This window comes from Cyprinus carpio, chromosome A10 (assembly GCF_018340385.1).
Source record: "Cyprinus carpio isolate SPL01 chromosome A10, ASM1834038v1, whole genome shotgun sequence".
Lineage (NCBI taxonomy): Eukaryota > Metazoa > Chordata > Actinopteri > Cypriniformes > Cyprinidae > Cyprinus > Cyprinus carpio.
The window spans coordinates 8,143,496-8,161,340 of NC_056581.1; the positions used below are offsets into that span (position 1 = coordinate 8,143,496).

Sequence of the window (17,845 nt, forward strand, 5' to 3'; positions counted from 1 at the left end):
AACTCATCTACATCTTTGATGGCCTGAGGGTGAGTACATTTTCAGTAAATTAAAATTTTTGGGTGAACTATTCCTGTAATATAATTAAAAATCAATACTGTGGGAAATACTGTGTTGAAGAAAGTCAAATTACACATTTATTCTGCTAAAAGTGTCTTTCATACAAATGCATAATATATAATATATACAATACACATAATATACAATGTGCACTTTAATCTATAATTCCTTTCTGGGATATTTGAGGCATCTTCAAGAGGTTGTCTAGCAATCCGAAGAAACACAAAAGGACCTTAAGTATTTTTTAATGCAGAGTATGTATGCCATAAAAAATAAATGATTTATTAAATTAATAAATGATTTATTGTATAAGATATAAAACAAATTATTTATTAAATTGTGAATATTTAGCACTGAGATATACTTCAGTCTCATGTATAAGTTTGATACACAAGAAAGTTGTAAGGCACATTCATAAGAATGCACACGTTTATATTTTCATGACGATTACATATAATGTATTTCAATGGAATGCTTAAAGTAGCATAACTGATGATTAATACATCACAGTTATATCACATATGGCTTTGACAGCAGCTTAATATATTCTCTATTTATGAAAGCAAAATTAAACCGTAAGTGACATATGAATCAGAGTCATTAGGGTTCGTTATAAGGCACTTTTTTCCACAATAAAACTTGTGACTATAATCAATGTGACTCACATTTTAACAAAAGTTTCTGAGAGGGCTACATTTCTTCAAGAAAAAACAAGATATTCTGGCCTTTGTTAGTCCACAGGATGAGTAACAGTAAATTACTGCTTTCAGAAAGTGCCAACGTTAAACTGCAGTTCCGCAGTGTTCAAAACAAAAATCGTTCATAATGATGTCATATCCTGTACATCCAGGAGCAAAGCATCTTGCTTAGTCTGAAGGTGGTCCCGTACTACGAGATGTTTCACCAATTCTGAGCTCAAGTCTAAAAGCATGAATCAAATTAGTGCATGAGTAAAAATCAATGTCATTTTAAAGTGCAAAAACATTTTTTGGAAAAGAGTTTAAAGAAGCATGAAAATCGTAAGACATTAGTGAGTTGTATTACTGATTGAAAATGTGGTTGCTGCAGATCAGTGACTGCAAATTGTATCACTGAGGAAAAAGATACCTTGAATGTCCTCATTCAGCGAGGCCCTGAGCGCTTTCAGCTGCAGTAAAGAGCATGTCTGCAGATCACTAAGGCTAAGAATCTTTCTCCTTATGCTCATGTTACTGTGGGTGGTTTGCTGAAAATAAAACAAAAATATGCAAAAAATAAATACCAGAGAAATGACCACCACAAGTCACACACACACACACACACACACACACACACACAGGATTACATTCGGATAACGCTGAAATCTTACACTCCTTTGCCTTAAAGGCATAGAGTACATCAGTAACATTCCAGAAGCAAACCCCCCTTTGAAATCGTTATAATATTTCACAATATTACTGTTTTTACTGTAATTTTGATCAAATTAATACAGCCTTGATGAGCATAAGATAATTCTTTTACATATTATAGCTATGTAATTTTATACTTTAAATGAAAGTTTGTGATGTTGTGAATCATCCCAGAGTTGGCTGAACGTTTTAGTGAAGAATTTTTTGAAATCCCTTTGGAGAAAATGTAAGGGAAAAATACTGGAAACAAGTCCGCTTTTCTGTCATCATTTACTCACCCTTATGTGATCTTGTCTAACTTTATTCTGTGGAACACAAAAGTAGATATCTTGAATGATACTTTTATGGTGTTTTATAATCCATTTTGAAACTTGAAAGCTTCAGTCCCCATTACAAACTCCAATTTGTTTTGTTTTTTTGTAATTGCATGTATAAACCACCCAACGCATTCTCCTTTTGTGGTCCATGGAAGAAAGACTGCTGAGTGAACTATGCCTTTGAAACCTCTCACCTCTTTCTCCTTCTGTTCGGCCCATAGCTTGTCTCTGAGAGCCCTGAGTGCTGCTTTTACTTCCTGTTTTAGCCCCCGAGAGCAATTTCCACGCACCTCTGCCTCACATGAGCTCTTAGGATGACAAAAACTTAATGCCTTTTGCAACCTCATAAATCATGACCTGAGATACAACTCAGGGAAACCACTATCACTGCTCTCTGCACCCACCTCTTTGCTAGATGCTCCTTCGTCATCCTCCTCCTCACTCTCACTGTTGTTGATGAAACACAGCTGAAGATTTTTAGGACTATTAAACCTGAAGGATGGAAACACACAGCACACATAAAATAGAACATCAGAACAAAGTAGCTAAAGATTATGAACCTGCACATGCAGAATACCGTGACGTTATGACAGGGACACGGCAGGGACTGTAGTCGTTATCCGCCCCTGGCGCCCGGTGAAGTGAAGGGTGTTTTGACTCTGTCCAGCATCTGTCAAGTATTCTGTCTCGCTCTGATAAACCCAGACTCTGAAACATAAGGAGGTCTTTACTGCATTTTGATTATTTAAAATTAATATTTTAATAAATAAATGTATATAAAGTCCTGATAAAATGTCACCTCTGCTTTTTTCCTTCTTTCCTCTTCCTGCCTTTCTAACTCTGCAATTCGCAAATTTAAATCTTCCCATTGCATGATAGGTAGGTCGTGATCACCCAAGGGGGACTCCTCACTCTGCTGTTTGGTCCCCTGGCCAGAGGGTGAGGGGTCATCAGTGGTCCTCTCATAATGCCTGTCGCTGTCTGGATTCTCCTCCATCCGTTGGAGAGTGATGCTAGTCCAGCATAGACAGGCCACAAGCACAAGCATTTAAAGTCAAAACATGTTAAGTATTTATGAAATATATAAAAACTTTAAATCATTTCCAATACCTTTCATGAAGCTATGAGAAAGTGATTATTTAATCACATTTCTTAAAGGGGTCATATGATGTTGCTAAAAAGAACATTATTTTGTGTATTTGGTGTAATGCAATGTGTTTATGCGGTTTAAGGTTAAAAAAAACATTATTTTCCACATACTGTACATTATTGTTGCTCCTCTATGCCCTTCCTTTCTGAAAACACGTCAATTTTTACAAAGCTCATCGTTCTGAAAAGCGAGGTGTCATACTTTCATAATGTTTAACGTGTGGAAATGTTATGCTCCTTACCATACTTTCATGACGGAAATGTTGCGCCCCTTACCATTTTCCAACACCACGTTCTGGCACCACAAGACAAAAACAATAAAACCCATTATAAACGAGGCATCCAGTGGGGTCATAATTACTGATTATAATGACTTATACTGTCTTTTTACACGTTGCGTTGCGTATCGCGCTGCGTAAACATAAAACCATGCCTGGAGAAACGACAAACAACAAGCGCTACTCTAAACTGCTCAAAACTTGCATTTGAATCATCAGTGGCAAATTCTTTAAATATAAAAAACGTACTTACAGGCTGTGAGTCATAAGTGCCAGACTGTCCTTGCAAAGTTTTAACTGAGGAACGGATGGCAGCCTAGAGTGAGCGGCGGCCGGTGGGCTTGAGAATGGCATGGCCGGGGGATTCGACAAAGGAGTGGCCGGCAGGCAACCATATGTGACGACCCTGGGTTGGACTCCACTTTGTCCACGGCAAAGTGTTCACAGTGCAAAGTTGATGTATTTCCTCAGCAACCAGCACGGATCAGCTCTAGGCATGGCGAAGTAGATGTCATCCTCTTTTGGAAGGCCAAACAAAGTAGTTTCGCTTTCACAATGAAATACACAGCATCTCCACAATAGCGGTGGCGGCAACAACACTACAGCAAGAATCAAAGTTACGCCTCCTTTCTTTGCGTGAACATTTGGGCGGTGTTATGCAAATCTTCCCACACCGTGACGTAGATATGTGGGGGCGTGTTTAAACGAGGCATTTTAGGAGGGCGTGGTTGACTTAACTTTTATAAAGAATATCTCTTTGGATTTGAGATGTTAGTCTTTGCAACTTTACAGATCTTCTTTATGCACCAAGAGCTTGTAACACTCAAAAGAGAAAGGAAAAATTGAAATCGCATCAGATGACCCCTTTAAAGATTCTATCAGAAACTTTAAGTGATAATAAAGTGTTTTGTGGCAATCAAGATAATTTTTGAAATGTAACTGACTTATCATTCAAAATTTGGGGGTTGGTAAGATTTTTTTGTGTTTTTTTAAAAATATTTTATGCTCACCAATTCTGCATTTATTTAATCAAAATGCAGTAAACATTTTCAACATATTGTGAAACATTATTACAATTTAAAACAACTTTTTTTTAACATATTTTATCAGTTTTACAGAAAATATAACAATCACAATGTGCATATTTCGTAACACACTTAGGAGAATTGGGAAACAGCTGAGAACAGGCCAAAAGACATTGTCATCGAGGAAAAAAATCATTCACCACATTTTTGTTTCTATTTACAGAAATAGGGCTACATAATAAAATGCCTGTAGAAAGAGTAAAAATTGGTATCTGTTTTGCGCTGTTAATGTCACTACATGTTCATGAGGGACAAAATAAAATTAAATGACCCTTCAAATAATACACTAGGGCACTTAATTTCTTTCCAGACCTTTAAAGAAAATAAAAATTCCTGTTTTCAGAGAAAACAAGTCCAGCACACTCAGTCACATTAAAATGAAGGAGCGTTTCTGTTTGCTTCTAATACGCGAATCTTTAAAAATTAATCACCAATTTTTTTTTTTATTGTTCATAAACTTTATACTCAATTTCAGAAGTTAAATCGTATCGTCACTGAGCCCCTCCGGTTCCTGTTTTCTTTTCTAAGGAGTAAGTTAGCCTACATTACATGAATTCACTCACCTTTTATCGCAAAACTGATGTCGACATCGCGACTGTAAGCTAAAAGTCAATGTATTTAGACATTTCACGCTGTTTAATGAATTATTTCTCACTATTTTAGTCCTTCCCCTCGTGAAGAGAAAACACCCCTCTGGCTTTCCCTTTCCTCCCGCCCTCCGTCCGAGTTTCTTCTCGTATGTTTTCTTAAACGGAGACTTTTATCGATGTCGATCTTCTGAACTTGTGGAGCCAGTTGCTGCTGTTAAGTTTGAATCGCGCGTGAATGTATTGTATCGTGTTATATTGACAGCTGGAAGTGCAGATAAGACTGTTTGGGACGGCCTGGGAAAGTAAGTGTCCGATTTCACATGTTGGGAGATGAAGACTGCGAGCAGATGGGAAGGTCTGCGGGACTGTGGCGTGTTGTTCACACTGCTGATGAAAGCTGTGATGCAATGCTTCAATAATGTAGAAAATCGCATCCCCTTCAACCCTGACATAAACTTCACATCTCATCTCTGTTTAAATATCTCGAGGTTGCCGAGTTGCCTTGAGTTAAGATGAAGTTTAAAAGTGCACTAAAGTACTGAAAATGTTTATCAACACAATTAGTCACAATTCAGTCAAAATGAAGACGCAACATGTTTGGAAAAAGAAATACATTTATTTTGCAGGATCATACAGTATAAGAAATAAAATTAAATGGAATATTAAATAATCTTTAAAATTAGGTTTAATGACTATAATGTCAAGTTGTGTATCCATTAAATAAATAAAAAAAATTATATTCTAAAGTTAAGTCTAAATTGCATGACAACAAAATTGTTTTAAGGGCATAATATATATATATATATATATATATATATATATATATATATATATATATATATATATATATGTATATATGTATATATATATACACACACACACACACACACACACACACACACACACACACCCACCAGCATATATATGCCAGCATAATTTTTTTCATAGGAATGTTTTGCATTTTAAAGAGACCTATCTTTTTTCTACAATTTGGACAGTTCCCTTGACAGAAAATAGTGTTATGTCACTGGCCCATTTACGTACATATAGGCTATATAGGTCAATAATACAAAGGTTTTTAAAAAAAAAAAAAAAAAAAAAAAGCTTGTATGCTAGTATGTTGCTGTCATTCAAGCAAAATAAGAAAGTAACTAATAGTAAAATATATCATGTAAATGTTTAAATTAAAATTTCAGTCATTATTTTTTTAAATTAAACAACTCAATTGTAATATTTTATTTTTGTTATGCTAATAAATGAAAAAAAATTAAATGGATTAAAATGCAAATCTTGGCATACAGTTGTGCTCAAAATAATTCATATCCTTGATAAATATGAGGACAGTCAGAGGGTGTGTGTCTGTATCTGTATCGTCCAAATGCATGAAAAGGAAGAGAGTTTGAGTGGCCAAAGACTCCAAGGATCACAGCTGGAGAACTGTAGAAAATAGTTGAGTCTTGGGATCAGAAAGCCTGAAAAAAAAAAAAAAAAAAATATGTTGTTTGGGAGGGTTTCAAGAAAAGACTAAAAAAAGAAAACGCTCTCATCCAAAAATAAACTCCAGCATATTTATTTGCTAGACACGACTGGCACTTTAAACGGGACTGGTTTCAATGGTCAGATGAAACTAAAAAAATTAGCTTTTTAGCAGCAAACACTCAAGATGGGTTTGGTGCACACATAAAATAAAAATTAACCCAAAAATACAAATAAAAATACCTCTACACCCAAAATGTTGTTTTTCAGATCCTTGATATCTTGTTCAGATGGCATAATGGATTCTATAAAATACCAATGGATAAAAAATTTAATACTGCCTGCCCATGCTAGAAATCTTTTAATGGGCCATGGCTGGATCTCCCAACAGTACAGTGGTCTACAAACAAACATCAAAATCAAAACAAAAATGGGTTACTCAGAACAAAACCAAGCTTCTGTCCTGGCCAACCCAGTTCCCTGAGCTGAACCCTATAGAAAATGAGTGTGGTGAACTGAAGAGGAGTAGCATCAACATGCTGCGGATAATCTGAAGGGTCTGGAGAGATACTGTATGAAGGAATGGACTCTGATCTCTTGTCAGATGTTCTCTAAACTCTTCAGGCATTATAGGTGAAGACTCAGAGCTGTTCTCTTGGCAAAAAGAGGTTGCAAAAAGTATTGGATAAAAGGGTATGATTAATTGTGACCAATGTGTAGATTTCTCTCCCATTTTAAATTCTTATTCTCCAATGAAAAGTTAGATTTTAGTAAATTTTTAAAATAAAATATATTGAAGGATTGATCATACAGATTAATTTTCACAGCCTTCTTTGATCATATTTACCAAGGATATGAATAATTTTGAGCACAACTGTACATCTATAGACAACAATAAAGGTTGACATACACCTATGAAATAAATAAAAAAATTAAACTTTGATCTCTAAAAACAAGTGATTACAAGTGATTTTTCTTCCTTCAGTATAGCAGTGGTGGAAATGACCAAAATTCAAATGGGGGGACTCTAAGGGTACGAAGGGGGTCTAATAATGTAAGCATTAATAATGAGCCCTTGTGTTGAATAAAAACAGAGAATAATTCAAAAACAAAATTAAAAAAAATTAGGAGCTCCTTCTGATCAATGACAAAAATTCACCAAAACATTATGAGATATTTGACTCCTTGATTTGCAGGGGTATCTTTGTAATGCATTTTTTTCTAACCTTATTGAATGTCTCATCTATTATGTCAAATTCATACATTTATATTCATATATATATATTTTTTTATTGAAGACAATAAATTGAATGGAACAATAAATTGTTTAAGAGGCTCAGAAGTGGTATAAATGCATTTAAATTCATAGCAGTGTTATGAGATTAGTGCTTTAAATATAAAGACTGAATAGAAAAAAATTAATTTGAGTACAGAAATATTTAATGATTTTAAGTACCAAAATGATACTTTAAAATGAAAATAAAAGGGCAAGTAGGTGGCGGCAAGTCACTGTCTTTGTCACTGAATCATTTATTCAATCGATTCATTCAGGAAGGAAGAAAGTGACTGTCCTTGTGAACATAGCTATGTATAGGTAGATCATTCGACAGCTTCAAGTACGTATGCGTCCGCTAATCTTGCAACGGTCAACTTACTGTCATTCACCATAATAATCAATGAATATTCGAAGATGCCACATTTCTGCCCAGCCGATGGTTGTAAAAACCACCAGGATTTAAATTCCTGAAGAAACGGGATAACATTTCACAGGTGAGAATGCAAGACAGAGGCGGAACCATAGATATGTAAGGCTTGTGGGATCTTCGAATATTCATTGATCATTACAGTGAATGATGTCAAGTTGACCCTTCCAATATGGCGCCGGACGGCTTACGTATAGCGGCCCATAGAAACAGTTGCTAATGAGGTATCTACATATACATATACAAGCATGGATATGTATATGATATACATATCCATGCTTGTGAATGAGTAACTGAATCGTTTACTCACTAGATTCGTTCAAAAATGCAGATTCATTCATAAACCAAACACCACTGTGTTTGCATGGAGATGCGCAGCGGTTTAGCTGTGACTTTGTTTGGAACTATTTTCATTGACGAAATAGAGCAAAATCAGACAATAGCGATCCCAAAATGTAAGTCACTTAATATTAACTTATTGTTTATTGAACTGCTGTATAAAATCAACATCACAACTGTCTTTATAATCATTAAAAGCCGTCACTCATGTCAAACTCTTTTCGGCTAGACAATATTATTTTTATACAGAGTTTAGGATCTGGATAATTTCAGGTAAGTTAAACGCAGCTTTATCCCAGATAATTCACCTGAAGCAGCCAGCTTTCACGATCTGTGATGTGAAGAGGACATGCACCGATACAAAAGCATTTCTATTGGCTGCGACCTGCAGGTATTATGGCCAATCACAAAAGCCAACATTGAACAGCTAACCTTAGACAAAAATATCCCGCTATGTTTTACTACATTTATGTGCAGAATTTGGATCGTTTTTGTAGGCTATTAAATAGATAAAATTTAGAAATCTTTCATAAAAAAAAAAAAAAATCAAATCTAACCAGCTGGAAGTGGAAAACCATCCTCCCACTTTCATCTCTATTTTTTTTTTTAATTATTAAGAGTTTTTATGTTCTTTCTTCAACATTTCTACAGATTTTTTTTTCCTACAAAAAGAAAGCAAAAAGTGTAAATACCATTCATTTGTCCTCAGACTGTAGCTAAACTCAGTCAGTCTGTTCTGGAGGAGCTTCCAAAATCTCCCACTGCGTGGCATCAATGAGCATATAGTTGATCTGTCTGTATTTCTGTGGCTCTTTCTGCCTTTGTCCTCGCACCTCTTCATAGAGACTCTCAAACACTGACTGAGGAGCTGTGAATCGGCCCACCTTGGCCATATCCAGGTAATACTCCCTCTGATCTTTGTCTAAATTGAGCAGGTTCTTCACCTGCACACCTGTGTCTTGTTTTCGTTGCATCTCTCTCTGCACCTCCTTCTCCATCTCTTCCTGGGTGGGCAGCTCTGCTGAGCCCTCCAGGACAGCAAGAGAGAACTTAACCTATGAATAAAAACAAGAACATTAGAGTGAGAATCGATCACATTCAGTATTCAAACTGTATTCAAATCTTACTGTGTTTCATCTCTGCTCACCTGACAGTCAAAATGTATGAAAGGGCAAATAATTTTGCAAATGCCAATAAAGAAAATTGAAGGGGCCGGGGGCAGCAAGTACTTGTACAGTGGAGTCACAAAAAGATCCTGTACATCCAGCCCTGATGAAAAAGGAAAGGGAAGTTAAATTTGTGTCCTGTACAGAACAGAACAATATAGCCTGGATCACTGATCCATCCTGGAACTGTAAAGATCCATCCTCTGAAACCCCAATGACAGCGCCAGCCTGCCGGATACCCAGAGGTGGAGGTAAGGACATGGTTGGTGTTATGACTTAGAATCACCTAGAATGAGAAAAACATTTATGGATGAGAAATAGGGAAAACATTCACTCTATCTGAGTCACTTATCAGTGAGGCCAAGCATCACTTTTCACTCTATACAGATACTAGAGACTAATTGGAAGCGTTTAAGAATTTAAATATTAACCACTGAGATGGATAGAATGAAGAACGCAAAGTTTGATTTATTTATTCACCCTCAGTTTGTTCCAAACCCATATGACTTTCTTTTGCGAAACCCAAAAGGAGAATAATCATATAACTTTTCAATACAATAAAAATGGATTGGTGGTAAGGTTTAAAGTTTTCACAATGAAACGGAAGTAGTGACAGATCTTTTCTTCCATATTGATCTTCCGAGTGTAACAAAATATTGAAAAAAAAAAAAGTAGGGTGAAGACTTGGTTTTGTCCATTGGTTGTTTTAGAGATATGTGCTGCTCTCTAAAGTGGAGGCAGATGAACGTGAGCTTGCAGGCGTGGTATTTAAGCAGATTAAATTATTGGATCTATAATATGCATTATAAAATAGAATAGGGTGAATTTTCAATTAATGTCAACTTTAAAAATGGGTCTGTTAAACTTTTACGACTTCAGAAGTCCTTGAATCAGTGTTATTATCATTAACTAAAATTAAAAGAATAAAATACATTTTTTATACTTGAGATTAAAAAGCGTTAACTTAAATAAAATATTTAAAAAATTTCAGCTAGTTGCCAAGGCAACTTTACTAATTTTATTTTATTAAGTAATAAAATAACCACAGCTGGAAAGTTAATACAAACTATATACAGTAGTTATATAAAAAATAATAATAATAATTATTATTATTATTACACAAAAAAAAACTTTAACTCAAATATAAATGGGAAAAATAAAAATCTAACCAAATTAATAAAATATGAATAAAACCTATAATAGCATATCAAGGATACTAAAACTCCACTGTTTTGAATATTGCACATCACTTAAATGGACTGCTTTTATGGTGCTTTTGGTCATTTTTTTGGAGCTTGACAGCGTCCGACACCTTTCCGAGCAGCATGAACTAACATCTTTTATGTTCCACAGAGGAATGAAAGTCATTTGGCTCTGGAACAACATGAGGGGTGAGTAAATAATGATAGATTTTCGTTTTCAGGTGACCAACCCTTTAATTTACAATCAGATAAAGCTGTGGCACTTAAAACGGTATGTGACATTGTAAAAAAGGAAGCTAAGCCACAAACCTGAGCTTTTACTTGGGCTATCTCAATGGAAATATCAACACCGGATGCTCTGGCCCCCAAGACCACAACAGACTTGTTGGTGAAGGGCTCTGGATAACGGTAAGAGTGGCTGTGTAAGACTTTCCCTGCAAAACAGCAGTGGAAGAAGGTAAAGCTAAATGTAAGAAGATGAGAGACAGAGAGATAAAAGGGGAGATGTAGGGGTGTAATGAAACTAATGGTTGGGGCTTTCAGGGTTATGCATTTGTAGTGATCAGTGATCATTTGTTGTACCTTTAAAATGCTCTATTCCAGGAATGTAGGGCAGGTGGGGGTCGGAGTAATGCCTGCAGAAAAAGGAAGGAAATATGAGTCAGCGCTGAGATGCTTAAGGGCTCCTGTGGTCTTCTGAATTCCCTCACAGAAATGCCACATGAATGCATAACATAATACCCATTCACATCACCTCAGCGAGAATTCAGCCTGATAAAAGCCTCTGGGTATATTATGGGGTAAATGAACATGCCACTATTTGAATAATGCTATGCATTTAGAACATCACCCTAAAGCTGCAATCGGAGATTAGATGCAGTTGTGTCCATTTGAGCATGTCTGGGAGATAAAAGGACTCTTTAAGATGGCATCCCTCACCCGTTGCAGACAAACACCGAGCGTCTGCGTGTTCCGGTCTCCACATGTGCTGCACGAAATTACCTCCCACGTCACAGCTCCCCCTGTCTCCATCTCCATGGAGACGGGCTTCACCTTTTCCACCACGGTGTTGAACTGTGAGGGACAAAGCAGTCTGTCATAAGCAATATTCTTGCTTCCGTTAGTAAGAAAAATACTTAGTAACACTGAGAATGTTTCTACTGTGGTCTCGAAACACACTTGATGGGTCCTTCGATTTTGTGCTGACGTTGATGCCTTTGACAAACTGGGGTCAGTGACCCGATCAAAGAGACAATCCATAATGATCTCAACTTTCTGGCCACAAGCGGTTCTACAACAATATTCCCCCAAAAGCCATTTTTATTTGACTAATACAGTATTTATTCTTATGTAGGTGGAGTAAGAGACGTCAGTAAATTACAGATTTACTGAGTGATGCATTGCTTTCTCAGACGCATGCCAAATAGCATTTGTCACATGACGATTTACCCACAATGTCTGTCAAATGCGTCAATGTGTGAAGACATGTCAATATTAATTTTGATACTACCTCTCATACATGCACAATTCCAACACCATCAGTTTCCCTTATTGTTATGGATTTAGTTTTTTTCCTGAAAAAAATCCTCAAATATCTAGAGACATTATGTTTAGGTTTTGCAAAATATACAGTCACAGGGATAGTGATGGGCTAGTTTTTAACAATAATTTAACAATGAACTGGAGTCGTGTTGATTACTTTTGTGATGCTTTTATCAGCTGTTTGGATTCTCATTATGACGGCACCCATTCACTGCAGAGGATCCATTGATGAGCTAGTGTTGAATGCTACATTTCTCCAAATCTGTTCAGCAAATTATCATTTTCCTATTTTTCAAATTTTCTGTTCCTTTAAGTTTAAAACAAACACAGAATTTAGAATTAAGACAGACATATACCTTGATATAATGAGCAATGTCATGTTTCTCACAGTATTTTTCCAAATACTGCTGAACCGACTTATGGTGCAAAAAAGAAGGCAGGTGGTCATCAAAGGGAAAATCAGGGAACATCATAATCTCCTTAGCCAAATTGGTCTTAAAACAGTTATGAGATTTTATAGTAGGCTGCATAAAGTTATAAAACGTACAAAAATGTAATTAAATAAATCCCCTGCTTAAAATAATAATAAAAAAACATCTTAAACTTAGACTTGTTTGCTGCTCTGTTCTGGATGGTGAGGTCTAGGCATATTTGCTTGTTTTAATGGGGTTTGGGGCTAAATTTGGTTTGTCAGTTTGGAAGATCAGACCAGCTTGACCAGTCTAAGCTTAAAAAGTCACAAAAATATCTCAAAGGCATGTTTAAGAAGTTTTTTTTTATTCTCAGCAGCGATAGGAACATCTTTTGGCTCTCTACCTGAAATCTCTATACATACTGCTGTGGATGGGATATCCATTTTCATATGTGCCCACTTGTTCCTCATAGAACCACGTTCCACCCAAATGATCGGTCATTTCATACACCACGGGTGGATCAAAGGCCTCGGGCCTAGACAGGATGTGTCGAGCAGCACAAAGCCCCGCCGGCCCGCCTCCTATCATTCTCCTCTGCTCTATTCTCCAGAGCTACAAGAAAAATGAACCCGATACAGAAATAAACAGAGAGCAATAAATAAAGTTTCAGAATGAAAAAGCAAAAAGTATTTTCCATTCCGATATTATATAATTCCTCATAATTTATGTAAATAAAAAATGATTTTATTTTCCTTGGCAAATGTGCGCATGCGCACTGTTGCTCTTTATCAGCACACCTGCAGGTCTCATATGAGTCAGAAGCAATTACCTGTTCTGGATCTGAAAACTCACCGCCGGTAATCACTCACACACACACGACACACAAAGCTGTTTACTGCGGAGATTTAGCGAGCATAATCCCCCATTTTGAAGGCCTTTGGAAAAGAAATGCTTGGTCACCACAACAGTTGAATAATGTGTCACTAATGTGAACTTCGGTCATGTCTTTGAGTCAGCTGCCTCCAATCAATATGGATTTCTCCTCTGTTGTTTGCTGTGGGACGGCTGTATTGGCTGAAAGGAAAATCTTCCGGCAAGCTCACTTTATAACTGTCATTTCTTATCAGTAACGAGACACACACTCTCACTGTATACGCCACTGCCAATTCTTTAAAAGTTTAACGATACCGACGCATTTCCATCGTTTCTTTTCCTAAGAAATGATCTGACTGGCTGTGAAGGGGGGCGGATGATATAAAGCACGTGCAAGAATTCAAAATAGGCACAAGCTGTCTCTCTACTTAATATAAAATCTCAATAAAAAAACAAGATGTACAATTCTCTTAAGCTACTTTAAGTATAGAGTTACAGTTACCAAGTTTACTCTTAAGTACCTAGACACGTTTTTTTTTTGTCAATTTACTAGAGAAATTTTTACAGTGGGGCATTGCTTGGCCCTTTTTACTAGGCACCAGTAAATCCTTGTCTGACAGTGGACAGAATAATGTACACTGCCTTGAAAATGATAATAGGCCTTTTTTAAACACTCTTTTAGTTTAGAAGTGTAAAAATGCTTTCCCTGAGTGTAAAACTTATATTGCATCAGTAACTGTATACTTTTTTATGAATGTACTTTAGCTTTCATAATACTAATTTCTTTATTTTGTATTAAAAGTTCACATAAAAGTTCACATAATTGTAGGCTGCAATTTTTATTGAATTGGATAATGTCACAAGCACTGAGTGGAGCATAAATGCTTGAGGCTAAAGTACAGATAATTGATGTTACATTACATGGCAAATCACCATAAAGATAATATTCAAGTTAATTATATTTAATTAAGTTTAAATTGCATTGTTATATTAAGTAAGTAAGTATATTAAGCCTATATACAAGGCTTTTATGAAACATCTAGCATTTACTAAATGTTAATATTGAGGTTAACTGTCTGAAACCTGACTGGCTATAAATTATAGTAAGAAAGTTGAAGGTACAACATCAGTCAGTTTTGATTGTTTTGAATCTGATTGGCTGACTTCATGCAACTTTCAGGAGTATTTATGTCACTTTAGATTTACTACCACGGAAAGCAGGAAAATGGGCCTAGTGGAAATTGTAGTTCCCAGGGGGTTGACCTAGTGGCTAGTTCCAATGACTGAGCTCCTATATCACATAAAAACAATTAAACATTTTCCCCACTTTAGACATCTCTAGAATAAGTTATTTTGTGGTCCTTATGCCAAGGATATTCAAGGATCTTATGTGTGATTAGTACATTATCACTATAACTACTTAATATTGTGCCAGTGTTAATGAAGAAGGCGTGCTGTCTCCAGTTCATGGATCACTCCTACTGTACTACTGTACAGAATGATCCTTCCATGCTTATGTTAGCAGCCCACATCCTTAACCATTCAGCCACCACAATGACAAATGACACAGGCACATGACTCGGGAACATAAAATGAGTTTTAATCCAGATAAGATATTCTTGTCACATCACTGGTTTGCATTTTGTTTCTGAAGCATTAATCTTTCCACCTTTTGGATATGTATCAAGATAATGTCCTTAGATTAGGCAGGATTAGTGTCAAGCACACACGACAACATTGTACTTAACCTGATTAACCCCACTGGAAAAGATAAACATCCTGCATCCACCTCCACAGTCAATTATGTACTTGACATCCATAATCATTAATGTTATTTACAGACAGCTTAACAAACTGTTGGAAAGTGTTTACTTGAAACCCTGCAAGACCAGGTTATTGACAACATTTTTTACTTTACTTCTGAGAAAGCAATGACAATGCTCAGATGCCTGAAACCAGAAAGTCCAGTCTTTATTGCTATATACAGTATATAAAAAATTATAACTTATTATACATCCTAAAGGTAATTATATGAGAAAGTTTGTGAAGGTTTGAGAGTTTGTGATGCATCTTATAAAAATGTGTTTTAGTGTAACCATCTTATCTAAATGAACTAGGATAATCAGATAAAAGATTATAGTTGATGCAGATGCAGTTTTTGAACATGTAGGCTATTTTATAGCATTATGGAAAATGCAGCATTACAAGGCAAATGCAGATGCCATCTGATTAATTTCCATATTGCACACAGAAATGTAATGAGAAATGTAAGCGTAAATGAAGAAAATTAAATACATTCATAAATAAATCTAAAAATAATAAAATACATTTAATTACAATTATTTTTCATTAAATTAGTAAAAAAAAATATATATATATTATTATTATTATTTTTTTCATCTTATTACATTTATTTATTTTCAATTTCTGCAGGTTTGGGCCTACTTACACTACTGGTTTATTGTGAATCTTTATAAGCAACAGGTTGCAGTTTCCCCGAAGGCCACTTGATGGCAGCAGTAAGTCACCCTCTTTGATTTGGCGCCCTAAAGCATGATGACGGTCATTGTGTGCCATGTTTGCAGTGGCATGCTGTGGGTTGTCGGAGTGGGAGACGTCCAAAAAAATCAAATATGATGATTCCTTTCGCCCTCCGATATATGCCAATGGGAAAAAAGCTGCTAGTCTCAGAAGAACGCGAATAAACTCTTGCGGGGGTTCGAATGTCGTCCAGTGGGGGAGGAATGGAGAAAGACAGTGTTTGAGAGAGACAACACAACTGGTGGTTCTTTGTCTCTGACAGGCATGAGCATTCAGCCCACCAGCGTACAGTGGCATGGCCTTACGGTGGTATATATGGCGAGGGGGCGCGAGCATGTGAGCGGTGAAGAAAATCAATGTACAAGAGGACATGTAGGTGCTTTCATTATGTCACAGTGTCCCGTACAGAATAGGAGACATAGTGCAAATCCTTAACAAGCAGAGAAATGGATCTGTGCTTGTTCAAGAAAAACATAAAATTGAGAAGAAGGGCAAGAGTGACGAGAGGAAGAGGGGGTGAGGGAGACCGAAATGGGGAGAGGCAGAGAAATCGAAAGAATGGAGTGAATCAACCCATTTTTCCCCCAGTCTTTGTATTTTACATTCAGCACAGGTCGCTTCCTGGCACTTCATGGTTTCGATCCAGCCGTATGACGCACCGCTCTTAGATGAAGGGGACCTGCTGCTGCTCGGGCTGATAATGATAATAGTTATGATGATAACAGTAATAACCAACTTCCCGTGTCGCTCTCGTCCTGCCAGCTGCTTACGTGTTAGGATTATCAGCCGCTCTGACACACTGCAGTGGAGATGATGCGGTACCCTGGGGCTCGAACATGTGGGCGTTTCTGTGTGTGTTTGTGCATATGTGTGTGTTTACGTGGTGATGCCCTCAAATCTGTCCCCCTTGCCTATATTTCCTGCCAATTACACTCTTGCCTGAGGTTGGTGGCCCATTCAGCTGTAAGTCCTGTTCTGATGGTGCTCAGGTGTGGGCAGTTACCGACATGCCCTTTTCACCTTTAGAGTCCCCCTCTATTGGACATGTGCATCTAAAGGAGATATTGGACAGACGTTTCATAGTTCATTGTTTTATATAGCTAAATTGAATTTATGATAGCAACATGCAAGAAGATCTCTACTTGTATACTTAACCACCTTATTAAGTAACTGAACATAAGCTCAGTACACTTTTAAAAATAAAGGTTCCAATGTGTTTTTTTGCAGTAGTGTTCCTTATTGGCACTATTGGAACCTTCAGCATTGCAACCTTGGATCACAGGAACCTTTCATGGTTCTTTAGAGTGAAAAAGGTTGTTTAGATTAAAATGTACTTCAACCTAAAAAAAACCCCAAACATGGTTCTTTTAAGATCTGTTCACTAGGGGTTTTCACACCAGATAGTAATAAGAGCTTGGTTATAGGAACTAGTCACCAGGGAGCTCCCCTGAGAACGAAATTTTCCCCTAGGGCCATTTTCCAGGTTGCATTCGCACCACTAGTAGGAACTCTGAAGCCATCCGACAATGACAATACAAAATCATTTAAGCGCTTCAGTCAGCAATTTCAATAACTAGAGGACGGAGAAGTACCTGGACTTTGCCGTTGATCCATCTCTACATGGCTTTTTAAAAATGGCGGGTGCCAGTGTTTCGTATGCAATATGTTCCCACTTTTTGGCTTGTTTGCACGCCAGATTTTATGATTTTAATTATAGGAAATG

The 17,845-nt window shown here is 36.7% G+C and overlaps 1 protein-coding gene and 1 pseudogene across 4 annotated transcripts; both read right to left on the reverse strand.

Annotated features, from left to right (window-relative positions):
• Window positions 1-369: 369 nt before the first annotated feature.
• im:7136398 (schwannomin-interacting protein 1) lies at window positions 370-5,227 on the reverse strand. 4 transcript variants are annotated; one of them, XM_042765014.1, is made up of 9 exons: window positions 4,841-5,225; window positions 3,446-3,682; window positions 2,565-2,778; window positions 2,343-2,473; window positions 2,170-2,257; window positions 1,960-2,073; window positions 1,727-1,753; window positions 1,168-1,285; window positions 370-981 (listed from the first exon to the last, which is right to left on the reverse strand). In XM_042765014.1, the coding sequence occupies exons 2-9, from the start codon at window positions 3,544-3,546 to the stop codon at window positions 881-883; spliced, it is 894 nt and encodes a 297-aa protein (XP_042620948.1). In that variant the 5' UTR covers window positions 3,547-3,682; window positions 4,841-5,225; the 3' UTR covers window positions 370-880. The 4 variants fall into 4 exon arrangements, with proteins under 4 accessions (XP_042620948.1, XP_042620947.1, XP_042620950.1 ...); XM_042765013.1 differs by having other exon boundaries at window positions 3,446-3,710; XM_042765016.1 differs by lacking the exon at window positions 3,446-3,682 and having other exon boundaries at window positions 4,841-5,227.
• An 844-nt stretch (window positions 5,228-6,071) lies between these two features.
• Window positions 6,072-13,928, reverse strand: LOC109076869 (annotated as a pseudogene).
• Between the last annotated feature and the right edge of the window lie 3,917 nt (window positions 13,929-17,845).

Coding starts and splice junctions, on each gene's coding strand:
- im:7136398 (XM_042765014.1), bottom strand. CDS start 3,546: ATGCCATTCTCAAGCCCACCGGCCGCCGCTCACTCTAGGCTGCCATCC. Junction 2,474..2,564: donor AAAGAAGGAAAAAAGCAGAG/GTGACATTTTAT, acceptor CTTATGTTTCAG/AGTCTGGGTTTATCAGAGCG. Junction 2,258..2,342: donor GTCCCTGTCATAACGTCACG/GTATTCTGCATG, acceptor TCCATCCTTCAG/GTTTAATAGTCCTAAAAATC.